This window comes from Sphaerodactylus townsendi, linkage group LG04 (assembly GCF_021028975.2).
Source record: "Sphaerodactylus townsendi isolate TG3544 linkage group LG04, MPM_Stown_v2.3, whole genome shotgun sequence".
Taxonomy (NCBI): Eukaryota; Metazoa; Chordata; class Lepidosauria; order Squamata; family Sphaerodactylidae; genus Sphaerodactylus; species Sphaerodactylus townsendi.
The window spans coordinates 1,918,715-1,940,616 of record NC_059428.1 but is presented as its reverse complement, the minus strand read 5'-3'; the positions used below and the strand labels follow the sequence as shown (position 1 = coordinate 1,940,616).

The 21,902-nt window shown below is 49.1% G+C and overlaps 1 protein-coding gene across 1 annotated transcript in view; it reads left to right on the top strand.

Annotated features, from left to right (window-relative positions):
* Window positions 1–21,902, top strand: part of ATG16L2 (autophagy related 16 like 2) — a 48,959-nt gene that overhangs the window by 1,648 nt on the left and 25,409 nt on the right. Inside the window, exons 2-9 of the mRNA XM_048492946.1 lie at window positions 1,043–1,130; window positions 3,443–3,563; window positions 4,061–4,134; window positions 9,664–9,906; window positions 13,866–13,931; window positions 15,786–15,917; window positions 17,795–17,866; window positions 20,011–20,119. Coding sequence (XP_048348903.1) covers window positions 1,043–1,130; window positions 3,443–3,563; window positions 4,061–4,134; window positions 9,664–9,906; window positions 13,866–13,931; window positions 15,786–15,917; window positions 17,795–17,866; window positions 20,011–20,119 — 905 coding nt within the window. The remainder of the gene's footprint in view (window positions 1–1,042; window positions 1,131–3,442; window positions 3,564–4,060; window positions 4,135–9,663; window positions 9,907–13,865; window positions 13,932–15,785; window positions 15,918–17,794; window positions 17,867–20,010; window positions 20,120–21,902) is intronic.

Sequence of the window (21,902 nt, the reverse complement as noted above, 5' to 3'; positions counted from 1 at the left end):
CAGAGTGCACTGAAGAATGACAGCTGGCTCACACAGTAGAAGGCAGCTTTATGTGTACTGGGGGTGGGATTTTTCAAGAACATAGTAACGATGACCCCGAAGAAAAATCCCACTATGGTTTTGCGCAGGAGAAAGCTAAATTCCAAACCGGCTACAAACCCTGTATATGTACTTCGTTTTGCATATATTTATGCAATTTGATTTCCCCCATTTGAACGGGGCCACTTGGCACTCTACCTGTATTGCTTAATAAACCCTGTTCAAAGGAGAGCCATGATGCTCGCCAGGTTTAATGTTATGCCTTCTGCCTTGTTACATGGCAGATTTAATGAGCAAGAAAAGGCTAAAAGATTGTGCCCATGTAATGATGGCTCCGTTGAATCTCTGGCCACCAATTACTTCACTGTCTCAGATTCAAGGAAATCAGATCCAAGTATGTGAATCTTACTCCTTTACATTTACCCCATCTCCCCGATTTAATTAGATTACACTACTTGTTGGACAACTCTGATCCTTCTCTCTGTATGATAGTGGCAGACTTTCTCCTGGAAATTACTAAGCGCCAGTAGATTTCCTTCGAACTGTATTGTATATGCTTTTTAATCCGTTTTTTTATTATTGTTGTACTGTTGTCTATGCCAATAAAGGCTTGCTTCTCTAAAAAAAATATATTAAAAAAATTGATTTCTCATAGTTATGTATGGTAATGAAACAGCGTGGTTTATTCTGCTGCTCGGTGATTGTAATAAATTATTGATAGATGGATTGATCGATTTGTACGGAAGTCCCGCTTCCTTTCCTGTGCGGACGGTGCTCCTTTGGCCTCTCAGATTGCTCCCTTCCCGACTGAGAGAGCTGTAAAATGTGGTTTGTTGTAGCTTTCAGTGAAAGCTGAAATTGCCTACAGAGCTGGATTTGGTGCCCAGGATTAAATGCCACCGTTGCCAGAGTGGGGAGGGGGTTTCAAATAGCAGACCCGCACGTCCGCCCTGTTTTCAGTAGCTCGGTCTTCCTTTTCACATCCCTTTTTCCTCCCTTGCAGATAACAAACTCCTGGAGAAATCCTACTTGCTGAGCATCTACAAGCTGCAGGTGGAATCTCTGGATCTTCATTTGGGACTTTCCACCAGGTACCAACCACCCGGATTGCTTCCTGCCAGGTCGTGGGGGCGGGGGCTGCAACTGGACCCTTTCCCCTCAGCAGTGGCGTAGGAGGTTAAGAGCTCGTGTATCTAATCTGGAGGAACCGGGTTTGATTCCCAGCTCTGCCGCCTGAGTGGTGGAGGCTTATCTGGGGGATTCAGATTAGCCTGTGCACTCCCACACACGCCAGCTGGGTGACCTTGGGCTAGTCACAGCTTCTTGGAGCTCTCTCAGCCCCACCTACCTCACAGGGTGTTTGTTGTGGGGGGGAAGGGCAAGGAGATTGTCAGCCCCTTTGAGTCTCCTGCAGGAGAGAAAGGGGGGATATAAATCCAAACTCTTCTTCTTCTTCAGAGCAGCCAAGGTTAAGTGGTTGAGAGCACTAATCTGGAGAACTGGGCCTCGGGAGCGGGGTGGTGGTGGAGGGGGGCTGCAATTGGACCCTTTCCCCTCAGCAGTGGCCTAGGAGGTTAAGAGCTCGTGTATCTAATCTGGAGAACCGGGTTTGATTCCCAGCTCTGCCACTTGAGCCGTGGAGGCTTATCTGGTGAACCGGATTAGCTTGTGCACTCCCACACACGCCAGCTGGGTGACCTTGGGCTAGTCACAGCTCTTCGGAGCTCTCTCAGCCCCACCTACCTCACAGGGTGTTTGTTGTGAGGGGGGAAGGGCAAGGAGATTGTCAGCCCCTTTGAGTCTCCTGCAGGAGAGAAAGGGGGGATATAAATCCAAACTCTTCTTCTCTTCTTCCATTTTTGGAGCACGCGGCCACTGTGCTTGGGAACCGGTACCCGGGCAACGAGCCCTGGCACGCCGCTGTACCAAAGTCCTTTGAATAGCAGAGGCCGTGCCTTGCGCTTCACAATTGGGGCTTTCTTCCGGCTGCTCACGCAGAGCCGCTTTTCAGAGGGGCTTCAGAAAACAGCCGTTGCCGCTGAGTCGGCCCTCTCTTCAATGGCCACAATTCCTTTTTCAGGGGGGTCAGAAGGGTGGGCCCTTTTACACCCTCCAAGCTCTGTTGCACCCCCTTCCCTCCGCAGACTCCATATCGCCCTGCGCTGGCTGGGTGCCCCCAAACCTCCGGAAATTTCCCAACCCTGCTCAGCCCGCAACGCTTGCAAAACGTATCGGACACACTCGTCGCATTTTAAGCGGAAGAGCCGCTCGAATCTCCAGTAACATCCACCCTGTTGAAAATGGATTTCAAGCAGGGATTGGTCTCCCCTGGACTATGAAAGGGCTGGACTGTGTTCCTTCGGACCCCGTGCTGTTGCATTTCACGGCGTCCTTCAAGGTCCGAGGCCTGCTGGGATGTCTCTTCGCATTCCAAAACACAAAGATAGATCCTGCTAATACACAAGCCTCCATATAAAGCGCACAGTGCTTTTACTGTGCTGGTGTGATTTCTAAACATAAGAACATCAGAACGAGCCAGCTGGATCAGACCAGAGTCCATCTAGTCCAGCTCTCTGCTACTCGCAGTGGCCCACCAGGTGCCTTTGGGAGCTCACCTGCAGGAGGTGAAAGCAATGGCCTTCTGCTGCTGCTGGTCCTGAGCACCTGGTCTGCTAAGGCATTTGCAATCTGAGATCAAGGAGGATCAAGATTGGTAGCCACATATCGACTTCTCCTCCATCAATCTGTCCAAGCCCCTTTGAAAGCTATCCAGGTGAGTGGCCATCACTACCTCCTGTGGCAGCATATTCCAACACCAGTCATGTGTTGCATGAAGAAGTGTTTCCTTTTATTAGTCCTAATTCTTCACAGACTTATGGAGGAGAAGTCGATCTCTGGCTACCAATCTTGATCCTCCTTGATCTGAGATTGCAAATGCCTTAGCAGACCAGGTGCTCGGGAGCAGCAGCAGCAGAAGGCCATTGCTTTCACCTCCTGCAGGTGAGCTCCCAAAGCCACCTGGTGGGCCACTGCGAGTAGCAGAGTGCTGGACTAGATGGACTCTGGTCTGATCCAGCTGGCTCGTTCTTATGTTCTTATGTTCTTAGGGTGCAGAATTGCAGTGTAACCCAGAACCAGTTCCTGAATGTGGGTTCAACTGCCGGCTACTTTTGGTCCCGTATGAGCCCCAAACCAGAAGTCAGTTATTTATTTTGAAGATGGAGGAATGGAGGGAGGGATTAAGAGAAATTCAATTAAAAATCCCATCGGGAAGTGAGAGAAGTTCCAGCCGGGTCGGGGGCCAAAGCTGAGAATGCTCTGGCCGTGGTAGAGGACCACCGGATATCTCGTGACTCTCCCAGCTCAGATGTCTTCTGATTTCTAACTCGTGTTTTGCTCGTAGGTCGGCCCTGGATCTCGCCGACTCCATAGGGGACGAAGTCTTGGGCTCTGCAGATGCGCTGGAGCGCCTGAGAAGGAACTACACAGGGCACGTTTTGGAGTTGCGAAGGATCAACATAGAAGTGAGTAGCGGCATTCTTAGGGCTCCCTGGGAGTAGAGAAGCACGCCGGAGTAAAGCTGCCGGGCGGGGAGGTGGGGGATGCTGTGTCCTGACCATTGGAGGCGTTTTGAGAACTGCAGAGAGCCAGCATGGTGTTGTGGTTAAGAGCAGGTGTACTCTAATCTGAGGGGCCAGGTTTGATTCCCCACTCTGCCACTTGAGCTGTGGAGGCTTATCTGGTGAATCAGATTAGCTTGTGCACTCCAAACCATGCCAGCTGGATGACCTTGGGCTAGTCACAGTTCTTTGGGGGGGTATAAATCCAAACTCCTCCTCCTCCTCCCCCTCGAAAAAGAGAGAGAGGTCTCATTCTTCATTGCTTTGCTGGGGGGCTGTTTCCTTTTTAAGAATTTGCTTAGCTTCCAGGGGTGCTGCAGTCCCCTTTGCCAGGTAAGCAGGGATGCAGAATGGCTGGAGAACCTGTCTTCCTGACCATCCCTTTCTCTCTGTGTGTTTAGCTGACCTGCAAGATGATAGAACGGAACATGATGCTCGAGGCAAAAGAAACCGCTCTGGTGGAGCAGAGGGCCAGGTACGGGTGGCTGATTCTCCAGGGTTTATCCGGGACTCCCTCACTTTCACAGTTGTCTGCAAAAGCCAGCGTGGTGAAGTAGTTAAGAGCAGGTGCACTCTGATCTGGAGAACCAGGTTTGATTCCCTGCTCTGCCACTTGAGCCGTGGAGGCTTGTCTGGTGAACTAGATTAGCTTGTGCACTCCAACACACGCCAGCTGGGTGACCTTGGGCTAGTCACAGTTCTTCGGAGCTCTCTCCGCCCCACCTACCTCACAGGGTGTTTGTTGTGAGGGGGGAAGGGAAAGGAGATTGTCAGCCCCTTTCAGTCATGGGAGAGAACGGGGGGGGGATATAAATCCAGCTCTTCTTCTTGAAGTGCAAACCTTTCACGTAAGATTAAAGTCCACTTGCTTATCAGGCTGATGTTTCTTATTTGAAGTCTGCAGATGCTCCAACGTCTGAGGCGGGAAAAAGAAAAGTTTGAGTTTATACTTCGCTTTTCTCTCCTGTGTGGAGACTCAAGGGGGCTTGCAAATTCCTTTCCCTTCCTCTCCCCACAACAGACCCCTCGTGAGGTAGGTGGGGCTGAGAGAGTTCAGAGAGAGAAAAGCAAGAAGTAGAAGAGGAGGAGGAGGAATTTGGATTTATACCCCCTTTCTCTCAAGGTGGTTTACAAGCTCCCCACATCAAACACCTTGTGAGGCAGGTGGGGCTGAGAGTGACTAGGCCAAGGTCTCCCAGCAGGAATGTAGGAGTGCGGAAACACATCTGGTTCACCAGATAAGCCTCTGCCACCGAGGTAGAGGAGTGGGGAATCAAACCCGGTTCTCCAGATTAGAGTGCACCTGCTCTTAACCACAACGCAAGCTGTTATCTCATTGTCCTATTATTATGCATACGATGCAGTTGTATTTTATGCTAAGTGCTAATATGCTTTTGCTGTTTGTTATTCCGTTAAGAAACGTTAATATTGTTGACATGCTGTTTAGTGATGTTTGATAAGCTGGGGTTATGGTTTTGGTGGACTTGTTGTTGTTCATATTTATTTATTGCTCATATTTGATTCTGTTATTCTGTTTTGTTGGTTGTTAGCTGCTCTGAGCCCTTTGGGGGAGTGTGGGGTACAAGTCCAATGAATGAATGAATGGTGAATAGACAAGATAAGATGAATGAATGAATGAATATGATGACTGATGACAAGACGGTGAAACGAACACCATGCTATCTCAGAAAAGGGTTGGCCAGGGAGGCAGCAAAGTAAGCGCTTGGCTGGTGGACCCTGGTTTGTGCTGGGGGGGGGGGAAGGCTGGGGGGGCAAGGGAAGTTGGGCAGGGGAATGAGAGACTGTTTCCAGGGCTGGCAGGCCGACAGGTGGCAAAACGCTTCTCCCTCGACGGGTCCGGTTTGGCGTCCGGAGCAAGGGAACTGCCGGTGGGCCAATTGCTGCGCAGGACTCAGTTCCACACACGGCCAAATGAGTCCTGCGCGGCGATTGGCCAGGGGTTCGTCGATGCGGCATCGGGCAGTTCTATTAGAGGAGACTTGATGACATTTAATGAGAAGAGGAGCAGAAGGGAATCGCTTTTGCTTCTCCTTAATAGCTCATCAACGCTTCCATTTTTTATCCCCGTTGAACTGTGTTTACCTAAAACATAGAAGGCCATCCTTTCCTCTCCATGAGTCATCCTTCCGTGACATTTGAGTCTAATTGACCGGTGAATTTCGCTGACCTTTGCCGTTCACATTTTTTGCTACATGATGAAGTTAATGGAGATTGCGGTCCAAGAATACGGTGTGCTTGAAGAGGTTTTCCTCCTGCCCAAACCAGATAAATAGAAAGGCACATTAAATTGTTCCGCCTTCTACCGTCGGAAGGGTATATCAGAGGATCCGTGCATTCATTTCTCAATGCAGCTTTCAGGGGAAGTTTGACTTCCTTTCTAGCAACTTGGCAGTAGACGGAGCTTGCAGATAAAGCCGCAAAATACGTAATGGCACCGTAGTCTGTTATTTTCCCTGCATATTTCAGGCTGTGAATCACGTTTGAACAAAAGAGGGTAAAATTGAGGACAATAAATCGTGACTTGGTTCCGTGGAGCCTGAGCAGGTAAAAAAAAAATGAGTTTGGGCCTCCATTTGCTTGTTTTGGCTCCTGCATCCAAAGCAAATTTGTCAAGGCTTGTCTGACACCACGCTGGCTCAGAGGCGGTGACTTCTCTGTTGTCCCCCCCTACCTGTGCCCTTCAGGTGCCCTCACCTGGGATTCTGAGAACAGCTACTGAGAACATGTCTCCCAAACTAGGAGTCTACTAGACTGTCAAGCCCCAGATCTGAGACACAATTCAGACACTGTCACATTGATTCAAAAATATTTTATTGGCAGACATCAGCAGGAGTGAGGGTCAAAGCCAATTCTGAAATTGTCTTTGCTAAATATTTCAATTTGCTAACACTTAATATATATTGTCGAAGGCTTTCACGGCCGGAATCACTGGGGTGCTGTGTGGTTTCTGGGCTATATGGCCATGTTCTAGCAGCATTCTCTCCTGATGTTTTCCCTGCATCTGTGGCTGGCATCTTCAGAGGATCCTCTGAAGATGCCAGCCACAGATGCAGGCGAAACGTCAGGAGAGAATGCTGCTAGAACACGGCCATACAGCCCGGAAACCACACAGCACCCCACTTAATACATATATTGGCTGTATATTGGATATACACCCAATATATCAATTAAACATATATTTTATTGCACTGTGCTATACAGTCATCCCTTTGAAATCACAGGGGTTAGGGGCATGATGCCCCCCGTGTTTCCCCGTTCCTCCACCTGATGCCTGCTGGGTGACCTTGGGCTATTCACAGTTCTCTCAGAACTCTCTCGGCCCCACCTGCCTCACAAGGTGTATGTTGTGGGGAGAGGAAGGGGAGGGGTTTGTAAGCCGCTTTGAGACTCATTGTGGGAGAGAAAGGCAGGTATACATCCAAATTATTCTTCTCTCCTTCTCCTCTTCGTCTTCCTCCTCTTCCTCTTCCTTCTCCTTCACCTTCCTGCCATGGAATCAATATTACAGAAAGCAGCCCGCCACACTGTCCCACCAGTAAAAGAAGCCTAGTGGGTACACAAAGCAGAGCCTTTTTAGTGGCTGCCCCGAGATTATAGGACAATTATAGGTGTGCTTGGCCCCCTCACTTTCTGTCTTCAGGAGGCAGTTGAAGACAGTTTTAATTAGTTGTGGTGGGTTTTCCGGGTTGCGTGGCCGTGGTCTGGTAGATCTACCAGGTCAAGATCTACCAGACCACGGCCACATAGCCCAGAAAACCCACCACAACCCGTTGAATCTGGCCGTGAAAGCCTTCAACAGTTTTTATTAGGTCTACATTTACCCAGTTTAGTTTTTATTAGTCAGCAATCCTTACTAGAGATTTTATTTATTTATTTATTTATTTTATTAAATTTCTATACCGCCCTTCCCCAAAGGGCTCAGGGCGGTGTCCATCATTCATATAAACAATTAAAATCCATTTCACCCCCAATCCCAGTTAAAACCATATACAAATTATAACATTCAAAGTTGAGATGGCGATTAAAATTGTTTCCCCTTCCCCATTCCTACCCCCCACAGGAGGCCAGATTTTTTCACAGAAGTGAGATGTTATCCAAAACGCTTCGGCTGAACAAGGTCCAGATTTTACAGGCCCTGCGGAAAGCTTTCCATGTCCCACAGGGCCCTGAAGTCTCCACTCTGGGGGAGCCTGTTCCACCAGGTGGGAGGCCAGGGCCGTAAAAGCCCTGGTCCTTGTGGAGGCCAGCCGGATCACTTTGGGGCCAGGGATCACCAGAAGGTCCGCCTCCGAGGAGCGGAGGGGCCTAGCAGGGCAATATAGGGAGAGACGGTCTTGTAGGTATGCTGGTTCAAGCTTTAAAGGTCAAAACCAGAACCTTAAACATGACCCGGTACTCGATCGGCAGCCAGTGTAGTTGGTACAGGACCGGAGTAATCCGGTCCCTAATAGATGTTCCTGCCAGCAACCTGGTAGTCTTTAAATGGTAGTCTTTTTTTAAAAAATCCATTCACACTGTAAGCCGCCTTGTGTTCTGCAAGGTACAAAGGCAGCCAGTAAACATTTTCAATAAGAAAAATAAGAAACGGCCGCGAAAAGAGGAATTCCTATTTGACCCATTTTTGTGTACAGATAACCTTTAGTGGCATAGTACAAAGATTTAAAATAAAAGACAAAAATGAAAAGACAACGTACAAAGTAAAATTAAGATCGTTTGTTTATGACCATGTTTATCTGTTTGTTTGTGACCGTGTTTATCTGTTAAACAACAAATCTAGGGATGCTCTAGAGCAGGGGTGTCCAACTCTGGTGCTTCAGATGTTCATGGACTACAATTCCCATCAGCCCCTGCTCCATGAACATCCATGAACATCTGAAGCGCCAGAGTTGGACACCCCTGCTCTAGAGCATCCCTGGATTTGTGGTTTAACAGATAAAGAGTCTTTTGCTGGTCTATCCGGCACCCTAAGCCCATCAAGAAGGTTGAGAGGAACTTTGTTCTGGCCCGGCTACGAAGGAGGCAATAACATGGGGCCTTTCCCCACTCACCATATGCTGCGGGCTAACCTCGTGAAAAGACCCGGGGATCCGCCGCGCTCCCCACCGCACTAGCGGCCACAGCGCAGCCGCCCCGAATCTGCTGCTCTCCCACCTCCTTGGCGCGCGCCAAATTAGCTCCTCTTAAAACAGCAACTTTTCTCAAAACGCTGCGCTTGCCGCGGGGTGGTGAGAAACTTCGGCATGTTTGCGCGAAGTTGATTCTGTGACGTGCAGCCTTCCGACCATTCAGGCAACAGGCTTCTCCATTTTTTAAGGAAGTTGAGACGTATGCACAGGGTGACGTTCCAACATTGCTTTTACTGCTCGAGCGCCACAGCTTTGCACCAGCCAATCACGGCAGAGTGCCGCTGAGCGCGCAGGCTTGGCTTTTAAAGTGAAAACTGGGTTGCGGGGAACATAGGCGGTGGAAAAATGAAACGTTTTGATGACGTGTACACGTGTCGATGATGTGTACACGTGTACACGTGCCAGCCAATCAAAATAGAGACCCGCCCTCCGGCTGGCACGCCAGCGATTAAGCCCGGCGCTAAGGTCTGGCATGACGCGTACCTGCGTGCCAGCCAATCAGCGTACGAGACCTGTCCTCCGGCTGGTCAGTTTTTGCCTTAGAGTGGAACACGTGCTCTTGGGGAACGCTGCAATTCTGACCCTGCTTTATTTTGTGAATAGCAAAATGAAGTGGGGAACAATTTCTCTGTGCTCAAAAGCTGCGGAGTGCAACAAATGCAGCGTAGACGCCCTTTGGCCACCAAAAAGAGGTAAGTGGGGAAAGGCCCATGGAGAACATGGTATACAGTTTCTGCAGTTTTCAGCGTGCAAATGCAAAAACGCTCACTATGGGGTGTTTTGGAGCCTCTTCCATCCCTCATAGCAGAAGGAAGCACATTGCGTCTGTCCAAAGCGATGGATTTGACCCGTTTCAGATTGGCCTCCGTGAGCACACAGCTCTCCAACGTGGAGGCCCAGCACCGGCAGCTGGAGGACCAGGTGGAAGAGCTGAGCCGCAAGAACTCCGCCGTGAAGGCCGAGTACGACACGCTACGCGAGCGTTACCGGTGCCAAGACCTGGAGTTCCGCCGGGTGGCAGAGAGAGGCCTGCAGCTGCTCAAGAGCATCATGCGGATGAAGATCGAGGCTGCCGAGCATCGCAACGAGAAGAACGAGAGGTGAGGGAACCCCTGGACACAGAAGGGAAAGGCAAGGCTGGGAGGCAGGAGCAGGAACGGGAGGGGGTTGGCAGGGAGCAAAAAGGAGAGGGTACAACACATCTCTTCTCAGTGCACAGAAGGCTGCAAGTTCAGTCCCCGGCATCCCCAATTCAAAGAATCAAGTAGGAGGTTAGAAGAAAGACCTCTACCTAAAGTGCAGAGAAGGGCAACAAGGATGATTGAGGGACTGGAGCATTGAGGGACTTTACCCCATGCATCATTTTATAGACTTCAATCCTATCCCCCCTCAGACGTCTCCTCTCCAAACTAAAGAGCCCCAAACGCTGCAGCCTCTCCTCATAGGGAAGGTGCTCCAGTCCCTCAATCATCCTCGTTGCCCTTCTCTGCACTTTTTCTATCTCTTCGATATCCTTTTTGAGATGTGGCGACCAGAACTGGATACAGGACTCCAAGTGCGGTCGCACCACGGCTTTATAGAAGGGCATGACAATCCTTGCAGTTTTATTCTCAATTCCTTTCCTAATGATCCCCAGCATAGAGTTTGCCTTTTTCACAGCTGCCATGCATTGAGTGGACATTCACATGGAACTATCAACTAAGACGCCCAAATCCCTTTCCTGGTCTGTGACTGATAGCACTGACCCCTGTAGCGTGTATGTGAATTCAGGCCGGTTGCATATGATATGAAGTTCATGTGGTGGACTTGGATAAAAGATGCGCCCAGACTTGCAAGCTGGGAACTTCGTTCTTGCGTGTGGGGTTTCTGATTTGGTTCATGGTGCAGAAAGAGAGGAGATTTTACTCTTCTCGGTGCTGCTTTCCTGTGGGAGACTCTCCTGAGATCTTCTGTAAGTTTCCCCAGTGAGGCAAAAACACAGCCGTCAGTGCTGGTCAGCTTTCCTAGTGGTCAAATAGCGGATCTCTGGAAGCATTTCAAGTAGAGCTGCCAGGTAGCTCCTGGCAATCTGGTGGGGGGGGGGGGTGACTTAACTCCAAACTGAAGCCTCTGTTGCCGTCGACATCACTTCCTGCAAGTACCAGAAGCGGGATCTCGCCACCGGCAATGAGTGGACACTCTAGTACCGTGGTGGCAAACCTTTGGCACTCCAGATGTTATGGACTACAATTCCCATCAGCCCCTGCCAGCATGGCCAATTGGCCATGGGAATTGTAGTCCATAACATCTGGAGTGCCAAAGGTTCGCCACCACGGCTCTAGTATTTGGGCAAAGCCGTTTTTACCATCAAGGTAATGATGTTAGGGTTCTCCCTCAAAATGCAAAAACAATAAAAAGCAGCCTTTGAATTATAGAGTTTGAGGAGACCTCAAAGGCCATCCAGTCCAGCCCCCTGCCATGCAGGAACATCCAATCAAGGCACTCCTGTCAGATGGCCATCCAGCCTCTCTTTAAAAACCTCCAAAGAACGAGACTCCACCACACTCTGAGGTAGTGCATTCCTCTGTCAAGCCCTGATGATCAAGAAGTTTTTCCTAATGTTTAGGTGGAATCTCTTTTCCTTCCCCTTGAACCCATGACTCCGTGTCCTGGTCTCTGGAACAGCAGAAAACAAGCTTGCTCCCTCACCAACATGACATCCCTTCAAATATCTGAACTTGGCTATCATGTCACCTCTTAACCTTCTCTTCACCAAACTAAACATCCCCAGCTCCCTAAGTCTCTCCTCATAGGGCATGGAGTCCAGACCTTTGACCATTTTGGTTGCCCTCCTCTGGACCTGTTCCAGCTTGTCGATACCCTTCTTGAATTGCGGTGCCCAGAACTACACACAATATTCCAGGTGAGGTCTGGCCAATGCAGAATAGAGAGGTACGATTACATCCCTCGATCCAGACACCAGACTCCTATTGATACAGGCCAGAATCGCATTGGCTTTCTTGGCCGCTGCATCACTAAGCAGGGCTTAATAAAACAGTACCGATATTGCTAAGGACAGAGGGCAGGCATGGCTACGTGGCAGACAGTGGGGTTCCTCCCCTGCGAAGACCATGGGGCAAGGATCGCCATTGAAGATGCTCCACGCAAAGCTGTGGCAGCCTCTGGTAATCAGCCCACATTGGGGAGTTACAGCCTTCCCAAGAGGGTGTGGCCGTAGGAGGTTAAGAGCTCGTGTATCTAATCTGGAGGAACCGGGTTTGATTCCCATCTCTGCCGCCTGAGCTGTGGAGGCTTATCTGGGGAATTCAGATTAGCCTGGGCACTCCCCCACACGCCAGCTGGGTGACCTTGGGCTAGTCACAGCTTCTCAGAGCTCTCTCAGCCCCACCAACTTCACAGGGTGTTTGTTGTGGGGGGGGGGGAAGGGCAAGGAGATTGTCAGCCCCTTTGAGTCTCCTGCAGGAGAGAAAGGGGGGATATAAAGCCAAACTCTTCTTCTTCTTCTTCTTCTTCTTCTACATCTCTGGAGGCTAAAAACAACACAAGGAAATAGTCGCCTGTTGACCTGTGGCAGGATTTGGATTGTTTCCGAAGTTTTCTTTCTGATCGGGCATGTTTTGTTGCAGTTGTGAGTCACGTCAGGTTTATCTGTCGGCTGGAGCTGTTTGCAGAGGGTTTTTCTTTTATCTTTGGAAGCTAATGAAAACTGTTAAAGAAAGTCCTAAGTTTATTGCCTTTAGTCAAGATTAAGAGTGCAGCGTGGCCTCGTAATCTTGCCGGAGAAAGATAATTGTGGAATGTGCTGCCCGGTCGCAGCCAACATATAGCGGCCCCGTAAGATTTTCAAGGCAAGAGATATACGAACATAAGAACTAGCCTGCTGGATCAGACCAGAGTCCATCTACTCCAGCGCTCTGCTCCTCGCAGTGGCCCACCAGGTGCCTTTGGGAGCTCACCTGCAGGAGGTGAAAGCAATGGCCTTCTGCTGCTGCTGCTTCTCCTGAGCACCTGGTCTGCTCAAGCATTTGCAATCTCAGATCAAAGAGGATCAAGATTGGTAGCCATAGAGCGACTTCTCCTCCATAAATCTGTCCAAGCCCCTTTTAAAGCTATCCAGGTTAGTGGCCATCACCACCTCCTGTGGCAGCATATTCCAAACACCGATCACCCGTTGCGTGAAGAAGTTGTTTCCTTTTATTAGTTATTCTAATTCTTCCCCAGCATTTTCAATGTATGCCCCTGGTTCTAGTATTGTGAGAAAGAGAGGAAAATGTGTCTCTCTGTCCAAGCATTTTTCTACCCCAGGCATGAATTTTATAGACTTCCAATCCTATCCCCCCTCAGGCCGTCTCCCTCTCCAAACTAAAGCCCCCAAGCGGCTGCAGCCTCTCCTCATAGGGAAGGTGCTCCAGTCCCTCAATCATCCTCGTTGCCCTTCTCTGCACTTTTTCTATCTCTTCCCGATTAACTCCTTTTGGAGATCTGTGGCTGCGACCAGAACTGAACTCTGGGGACTCTCCAAGTGGGGACTTGCACTCACGATCTTGTTTATATAAGGGCATGACAATCTTTGCAGTTTTATTATCAACTCCTTTCCTAATGATCCCCAGCATAGAGTTTGCCTTTTTCACAGCTGCCGTGCATGGAGTTGACATTCCCATGGAACTATCAACTAAGACGCCCAAATCCCTTTCCTGGTCTGTGATGGTTTCCAGCCTGGTTTGCTGGTGATATTTCAAAGAAGAGAAGTCTGGGTGCCTGCTACTTTGGGTTGTGGTAGGACTCGAACTCGCAGCTATCCACCAGGGAGTTCTCCAGGGCCCAGCCGCCCAGCCAAGGCCGATAGTGCGAACTGCTGGAAGAAGGAGATGAGTCCTTTGTGCTTGCTCGGCATGCTTTCGAGGACTTCGCTGTTTGCTTCAGAAGTCCCCTCCAGTGCGTCTGTCCGAGTGGGGCCTGCAGAATGGAGAAGAAGCCGCAGAGCAGTGTGGGGCCAGCTCCAGTTGAATGCAACCAGAATCCCCCGCCTAATCCCAGCTTCCCTTTTCTCTCCTTGCAGGGTGAGGAACGCCAGGGTATCCAAGGAGCTGAGGAAGGCAACCAGGAGGCCCGTCGGCATTGAGATGTGAGCCATACGCAGCGCGCCTGGGGCTGAGAGAGCCAGCGTGGCGTAGTGGTTAAGAGCAGGCGCGCTCTAATCTGGAGAACCCGGTTTGATTCCCCGCCCCTCCGCCTGATTGGTGGAGGCTTATCTGGTGAACCAGATGTGTTCCCGCACTCCGACTCATGCCAGCTGGGTGACCTTGGGCTCGTCCCGGTGGGGAATCGAACCCGGTTCTCCAGGGACGGTTCTGAACAAACGGTGACTAGCCCAAGGTCGCCCAGCAGGAATGTCGGAGCGGGGAAAGAAATCCAGTTAACCAGATAAGCCTCCACAGCTCAGTTGGAAGAGTGGGGAATCAAGAAGAAGAAGAAGAGTTTGGATTTATATTCCCCCCTTTCTCTCCTGCAGGAGACTCAAAGGGGCTGACAATCTCCTTGCCTTCCCCCCCCCCCCCACAACAAACACCCTGTGAGGCGGGTGGGGCTGAGAGAGCTCCGAGAAGCTGTGACTAGCCCAAGGTCACCCAGCTGGCGTGTGTGGGAGTGCACAGGCTAATCTGAATTCCCCAGATAAGCCTCCACAGCTCAGGCGGCAGAGCTGGGAATCAAACCCGGTTCCTCCAGATTAGATACACGAGCTCTTAACCTCCTACGCCACTGCTGCTCAAACTCAGTTCTCCAGATTAGACGTCTACCTGCCCTTAACCACTATGCCGCACTGGCAGGGAAAGGGGAGAGGATACGGAGTTGACGGGGGGGAGGGAAAGAAAATATTGTGGCCTCTCTGTCATGCACCTCACAACTGGGCCGTTGTTTTTCTTGGCAGAGGTGCTGTTGGGAGGGTGGGAAACTCCAAGACAAAGGGGCATATAATTGTAGGGTGGTTGTTGGGTGGGGAGGAGCCGCGTGGCGTAGTGGTTAAGTGCTTGCACTGCCACTCACACGGTCAGGAGTTCGAGCCCCCTGTGGGTCAGATATCCTGGCAGCTGGCTCATGGTCAGCTCAGCCCTCCATTTCTTGGTCGGTAAATGAGTAAAGGAGCAGCAGTGGCGTAGTGGAGGTTAAGAGCTCGTGTATCTAATCTGGAGGAACCGGGTTTGATTCCCAGCTCTGCCGCCTGAGCTGTGGAGGCTTCTCTGGGAAATTCAGATTAGCCTGTGCACTCCCACACACGCCAGCTGGGTGACCTTGGGCTAGTCACAGTTCTTTGGAGCTCTCTCAGCCCCACCCACCTCACAGGATGTTTTTTGTGAGGGGGGAAGGGCAAGGAGATTGTCAGCCCCTTTGAGTCTCCTGCAGGAGAGAAAGGGGGGATATAAATCCAAACTCCTCCTCCTCCTCCTCCTCCTCCTCTTTTTCTTCTTCTTCTTTTTCTTCTTCTACTTTTTCTTCTTCTTCTTCTTCTTCTTCTTCTTCTTCTTCTTCTTCTTCTTCTTCTTCTTCTTCTTCTTCTTCTTCTTCTTCTTCTTCTTCTTCTTCTTCTTCTTCTTCTTCTTCTTAGCTCATAGCTAGCGGAATAAGAATAGCTGGGGAAAGCAAGGGCAAACTACCCCACAAAGAGGTTTGCCTATAAAATCACTGCTCACATGAGTGGGAAAGCCCTCTGGTCGGACACACCTACTGAAGGGGAAACTTTACCTTTTGTTGGGTGGGAGGAAGAGAAGGAAGTGGGGAACGGAGCGAGGAAAAACAAATAGGGGCGAAGGGAGAAGTGAGATGCGTCCTGCATGTCCTGGCCGGTTCCCCCTTGTGAGGAAGGATCGCTTTTTAAGAAGCTGGGTGTGTTCCAGCAAAAACTCCCCTCGGTGGGTGGGGAGTCTTATACACACCTGGCACACCTGCCCGGTCTCATCCGCTGTACGTTTCCCCTCACCAGAGAGCCAGAAGAAGCGAAGGCCAAGGAGCAGCAGATGGCCGGGAGAGCCGTTCCCGAGCAGGAGAGCCGGGAGAAGCTGTGGAGAAGAGGGCTCCCTTCCAGTGTAAAAAAACCCACCCCTGCAGAGAGTGGGCCTGTGCATGCTTGACACAGTGCTCCAGTTTACAGAGGGGATTCTCCTCTCTTCTTCAGAGCCGTGTGTGTGTGTTGTGTGTGTGTGTGTTTCTAATCCCCCGAATCCGATAAGTTTCCAGTCCTCATGGGCAAAATTTTTGAAAGGGGATATAGAAGAAGAAGAGTTTGGATTTCTATCCCCCCTTTCTCTCCTGCAGGAGACTCAAAGGGGCTGACAATCTCCTTGCCCTTCCCCCCTCACAACAAACACCCCAGGTGAAGGCGGTGGTGGGGCTGAGAGAGCCTCGAGAAGCTGTGACTAGCCCAAGGTCACCCTGCTGGGCGTGTGTAGGAGTGCCCAGAGCTAATCTGAAGATTCCCCAGATCCAGCCTCCACAGCTCAGGCGGCAGAGCTGGGAATCAAACGCGGTTCCTCCAGATTAGATACACGAGCTCTTAACCTCCTACGCCACTGCTGCTGTTGTAAAGGCTCCATCATTGGGAAGGGCTTAACCTTCCCTGCCTGTCTCCCTGCGTGTCCCCCTGCCCCCGAGAGCCCGCGTTGTGTAGTGGTTAACAGCAGGTGCACTCTAATCTGGAGAACCGGGTTTGATTCCTTGTAACCCTTGCCATTTGAGCTGTGGAGGCTTATCTGAGCCAGAACTGGATTTATTTCCAGCTCCTACATTCCTGCTGGGTGACCTTAGGCTTGAAGGCTGCACGTTCTTTGGAGGCTCTCCTGCAGTCTCCCACCTACCTCACACAGGGTGTTTGTTGTAGGGGGGAGAGAAAGGAGTTTGTAAGCCCCTTTGAGTCTCCTTAAAAAAGAGAAAGGGGGGGGGGATATAAATCCACCTATTCTCCCAAGTCTTGAAATTCCAAACAAGGAACTTGACCATATTTCTAAAACATGTTTTAAAGGCTTGACCCAACAGGGAGAATTTTTTCTCACCGTTTTTCTACCTTCGCTAACCAGCCACATCGGAAACAACAGAACTTTATGGTTTTTGGACCTAATGGGATTTCTAATGGAAAAGCGGACCCGATTAGTAACCCCCTCTCTGCACACACAAATAATTAGTCACCCACTCTCGGGAACTGGTGAGAACCTGCTGGATCCCACCTCTGCCTAATCCCAAAAAGACTTGGCAGGCACCAGGAAAGGGGTGGCACCCAAGGGCACCACAATGGGCATCCCTGGACTAGAATGCCAGATTAAGATCTGGGAGACGCAGGTTTGAACCCTCATTCTGCCAGGAGGCTCAGTGGCAATTCACTTGGGGGCCAGCCTGTTTCTCACAGGCTGGCCTACTTTGCAGGACTGTTGTGAAGATACACAGGGGAAAGGAAAAAATATGCACCCGGCTTTGAGCTCTTTGTGGGAAGGCTGGCATTAAAAAAATGGAGTCAATGTGGGAGGTAGTCCTCTCTAATATTTCTATCAAGAATCTCACCGCCTGGATTTCCCCCCGCCTGTCGCTCTTGGTGTTTCCCCCCCCCTGCCTGTCGCCTTTGGAGTAACCAGCCGTCGATGGTGCCCCCCCCCCCCTCCTATCCTCGTTTCTGTTTACATCTTTCTATTGATGGAGTCAGCAGTCTTCCCATTTAGGGAGGGTTTTAAAACGGATTTGCTGAAGCCCGATTCTGATTCGATTTTAAACTTTGTCTTAACCGCTGTTTCAATGGGGATTTAGTAAATTGTTTATATTGGAATTTAATTGTTTAGTTTTTGTATTTAACTGTATTATGATTTAACTTCTTGTACACCGCCCAGAGCCCTTCGGGGATAGGGCGGTATATAAAACTAAACAATAAAATAAATAAATAAATTGGCCTGTTCCTTGCTTAGCCTCGGACTCATCAGTTCCTACATATTCGGCTCTCCTCGCTTTTAGATCCGGCCTCGGCCAACAATTCATACCACTGACCCTCGAGCCGATATGTGGGCTTTCAAGGAGTTTGTTCGAGTAGATTACATTTCTCGATCCTCCTGCTCTGATCTGACGGGATGTCATTGAATTGCTGCAAAATAACAAGATCTGGATTTTCAAGGCTGACCTTGGCTTGGATCCATTCTGCCCAATAAAATAGGCACGGTCGCACAAACATATTCTTCACATTAAAAAAATAGCACTGCCTTTGAGATCAGCAAAGACCAAAAATATGTTACTTACTCTGCCTTTACTGCCACTGCCCCACTTACTTACTTACTTACTTACCCTCACCCACCTCTTACCTCCCTTACCAATCCCACCCACCCACCCACCCACCCACCCGTCTGTCTGTCTGTCTGTCTGTCTGTCTGTCTGTCTGTCTGTCTGTCTGTCTGTCTGTCTGTCTGTCTGTCTGTCTGTCTGTCTGTCTATCTATTTACCGCCCTCCCCCGGAGGGCTCAGGGCGGTGAACATGGACATATAAATAGAGCACAGAATAGAATCAATAAATCTCAAAGTAATTAAATAAATCATAAAGGAATGGCTCTATAGAATAGAATAGAATAGAATAGAATAGAATAGAATAGAATAGAATCTTTATTGGCCAAGTGTGATTGGACACACAAGGAATTTGTCTCCGGTGCATATGCTCTCAGTGTACATAAAAGAAAAATACATTTGTCAAGAATCATAAGGTACAAACACTTAATGATTGTCATATAGGATTCTAGTAAAGCATCAGGAAACAATCTAATAGTAATGAAGAAACATAAAAATGTAAAATCATGAAATAATAAAATGAATGAAAATGTCAGCACAGAGCTATAGTCATACAGTCCATAAGTGGGATGGGAGATAGGAATAATAGGAATAATAATAGAAAAAAAGTAAGATGCAGTAATTATATAATAATGATATACCATAATAAATAGTTTTGACATTATCGAGGGAATTATTTGTTTAGCAGAGTGGATGGCATATAGGGAAAAAACTGTTCTTATGTCTAGTTGTCAATGTGGTGTTGCAGTTAACTCCTTATGTAGCGAGCGTTTAGAGGGTGAAGAGTTGAAACAGTTTTTATGTCCAGGATCGCTAGGGTCGAGTAATAGTATTTTCGACAGCCCTTTTTTGACCCGTGCAATATACAGGTCCTCAATGGAAGGCAGGTTAGCAGCAATTGTTTTTTCTGCAGTTCTGATTATTCTCTGAAGTCTGTGTCGATCTTGTTGGGTTGCAGAACCAAACCACACAGTTATAGAGGTGCAGATGACAGACTCAATGATTCCTCTGTAGAACTGTATCAGCAGCTCCTTGGGCAGTTTATATATATTAAAATCATTAAAACCCCATTAAAAGCAGCGCATTGGTACCAAAGTACAACAAATGTACAACAGCTGGCGACCTACTAACTGATCCCCTAAAAGAGGGGAGGGACGGCAGGAATCTGAAATCCTAATAAATCTATTCTAAGCAGAGTTTTGTCTTATAGAATCCTAGAGTTGGAAGAGACCCCCAAGGGCCATCCAGTCCAACCCCCTGCCATGCAGGAACACACAATCAAAGCTCTCCTGACAGATGGCCATCCAGCCTCTCCTCAAAAACCTCCAAAGGAGGAGACTCCACCACCTTCTGAGGTAGTGCGTTCCACTGTCCTACAGCCCTGACAGTCAGAAACTTCTTCCTGATGTTGAGGTGGAATCTCTTCTCCTTCATCTTGAACCCATGACTCCTGGTCCTAGTCTCTGGAGCAGCAGAAAACAAGCTTGCTCCCTCACCAACATGACATCCCTACAGATATCTAAACAGGGCTATCATGTCACCTCTTCACCTTCTCTTCGCCAAACTAAACATCCCCAGCTCCCTAAGTCCCTCCTCATAGGGCATGGACTCCAGACCTTGGACCATTTTGGTCGCCTTGTTGGGAAATTAGTCAAATTTAAGGTTGGCCAACAGAGGAATTTAAATGAAAGAGAGCAAATGGCAGAGTCCCATCTGGACTCTCTTTCTACTTTTCTATTTCTATTTTTCCATTGTAAATGCATCTCTTGCTGGCCGCACACAAAGGACGATGCACAGACGCATTTCCGGCATCCTGTGACTAAGAACTGCAGGGGTGATTTTGGCCCAGGGTGGAACAAAACTTTGCCCCAGGGATTTTTTTGTCCTTCTCTGGTTAGTTTCAGGCTGAAGCGCGGGAACTCGGCCAGCGGCCCTTCGGAGGACCACTACTGCTGCGTGCCTTCGTGTACGGCTGCTTGCCTCCCCTCCACAGTGAGCGACCACAAGGTAAAGTCCCGTCACTCGAACCCGTGCCGCGAGGCTTGCTTCCTCCCCTTGACCCCGCCCCCACCAATTCGGAGTGACAGATCATGTTGAATGTGAAAAAATCAAATTCTCCACATCCACGCTACAGGGGTCAGTGCTATCAGTCACAGACCAGGAAAGGGATTTTGGCGTCTTAGTGGATAGTTCCATGGGAATGTCAACTCAATGCATGGCAGCTGTGAAAAAGGCAAACTCTATGCTGGAGATCATTAGGAAAGGAATTGATAATAAAACTGCAAGGATTGTCATGCCCTTCTATAAAGCAGTGGAGTGCGTACGCAGCCACTTGGGAGAGTCATGTGTTCAGTCTCTGGGTCAGCCGCATCTCAAAAAAAAAAAGGATATCGAAGAGATAGAAAAAAAGTGCAGAGAAGGGGCAAGCGAGGGATGATTGAGGGACTGGAGCACCGCCTCTCCCCATGAGGGAGAGACTGCAGCGTTTGGGACTCTTGCTTAGTTTGGAGAGGCGATCTGAGGGGGGGATGGGATTGAAGCTCATATAAAATTCATGCCTGGGGTGAAAATGTTGACAGAGGAGAAATTTTTTTACCTAACACAATACTAAACCAGAGAGGGGGGGCATCTCGCTGAAAATGCTGGGGGGAAGAATTAGGACTAATAAAAGGAAACACTTCTTCATGCAGCGTGGGATTGGTGTTTGGAATATGCTGCCACAGGAGGTGGTGATGGCCGCTCACCTGGATAGCTTTAAAAGGGGTTTGGTCAGATTTATGGAGGAGGAGTCGATCTCTGGCTACCAATCTTGATCCTCCTTGATCTGAGATTGCAAATGCCTCAGCAGACCAGGTGCTTGGGAGCAGCAGCAGCAGCAGGAGGCCATTGCTTTCACCTCCTGCAGGTGAGCTCCCAAAGGCACCTGGTGGGCCACTGCGAGTAGCAGAGAGCTGGACTAGATGGACTCTGGTCTGATCCAGCTGGCTTGTTCTTATGTTCTTATGTTCTTAAATGTTGACATAGCTGTGATGAAGCCGGCCAGATCTTCAAATTCAGACTTGACACCAGTAAATCTGATTCAAAATGTTACGGCTTTATTTGTTTGCTTCTTACTTCTCCAAAGCACCCGACGTTGTTTCCCTCTCCTCTGTTTTACCCTCATCACAGCCCTGTGAAGTAGGATTGGCTATGACCAGCAGTGGGATCCAAAATTTTTAATAACAGGTTCCAATGGGGGTGGGATTCAAACAGTGGCGCCGCCGCACACACGCACCTCCAGTCCCTGTTGGGCAGGGAGGTTGCTTTAGTAACCCCTTCTCGGCACTCCAAAAAAATTAGTAACCACTTCTAGAGAAGTGGTGAGAACTGGTTGGATCCCACCTCTGGCTATGACTGGCCCCAAATCACCCAACATGTTTGCATGGCAGAGCAGGGATTCAAACTTGGGCCTCTCAGATCCTAGTCTGATGTTCTAACCACTGCACTGCATTGCCCCCCCAGTGCAGCTCACGTGATATTTCTAGCTCTGCCTACATTTATTTTCTTTATTTATTTAAAAATGTGATTTTTTTAGCTGCCTTTCTTCCTTACAGAGGTCAAGGCATCTTATGGTATACTTCTTTCTTTCTTTCTTTCTTTCTTTCTTTCTTTCTTTCTTTCTTTCTTTCTTTCTTTCTTTCTTTCTTTCTTTCTTTCTTTCTTTCTTTCTTTCTTTCTTTCTTTCTTTCTTTCTTTCTTTCTTTTTTCTTTCCTTCCTTCCTTCCTTCCTTCCTTCCTTCTTTCCTTCTTT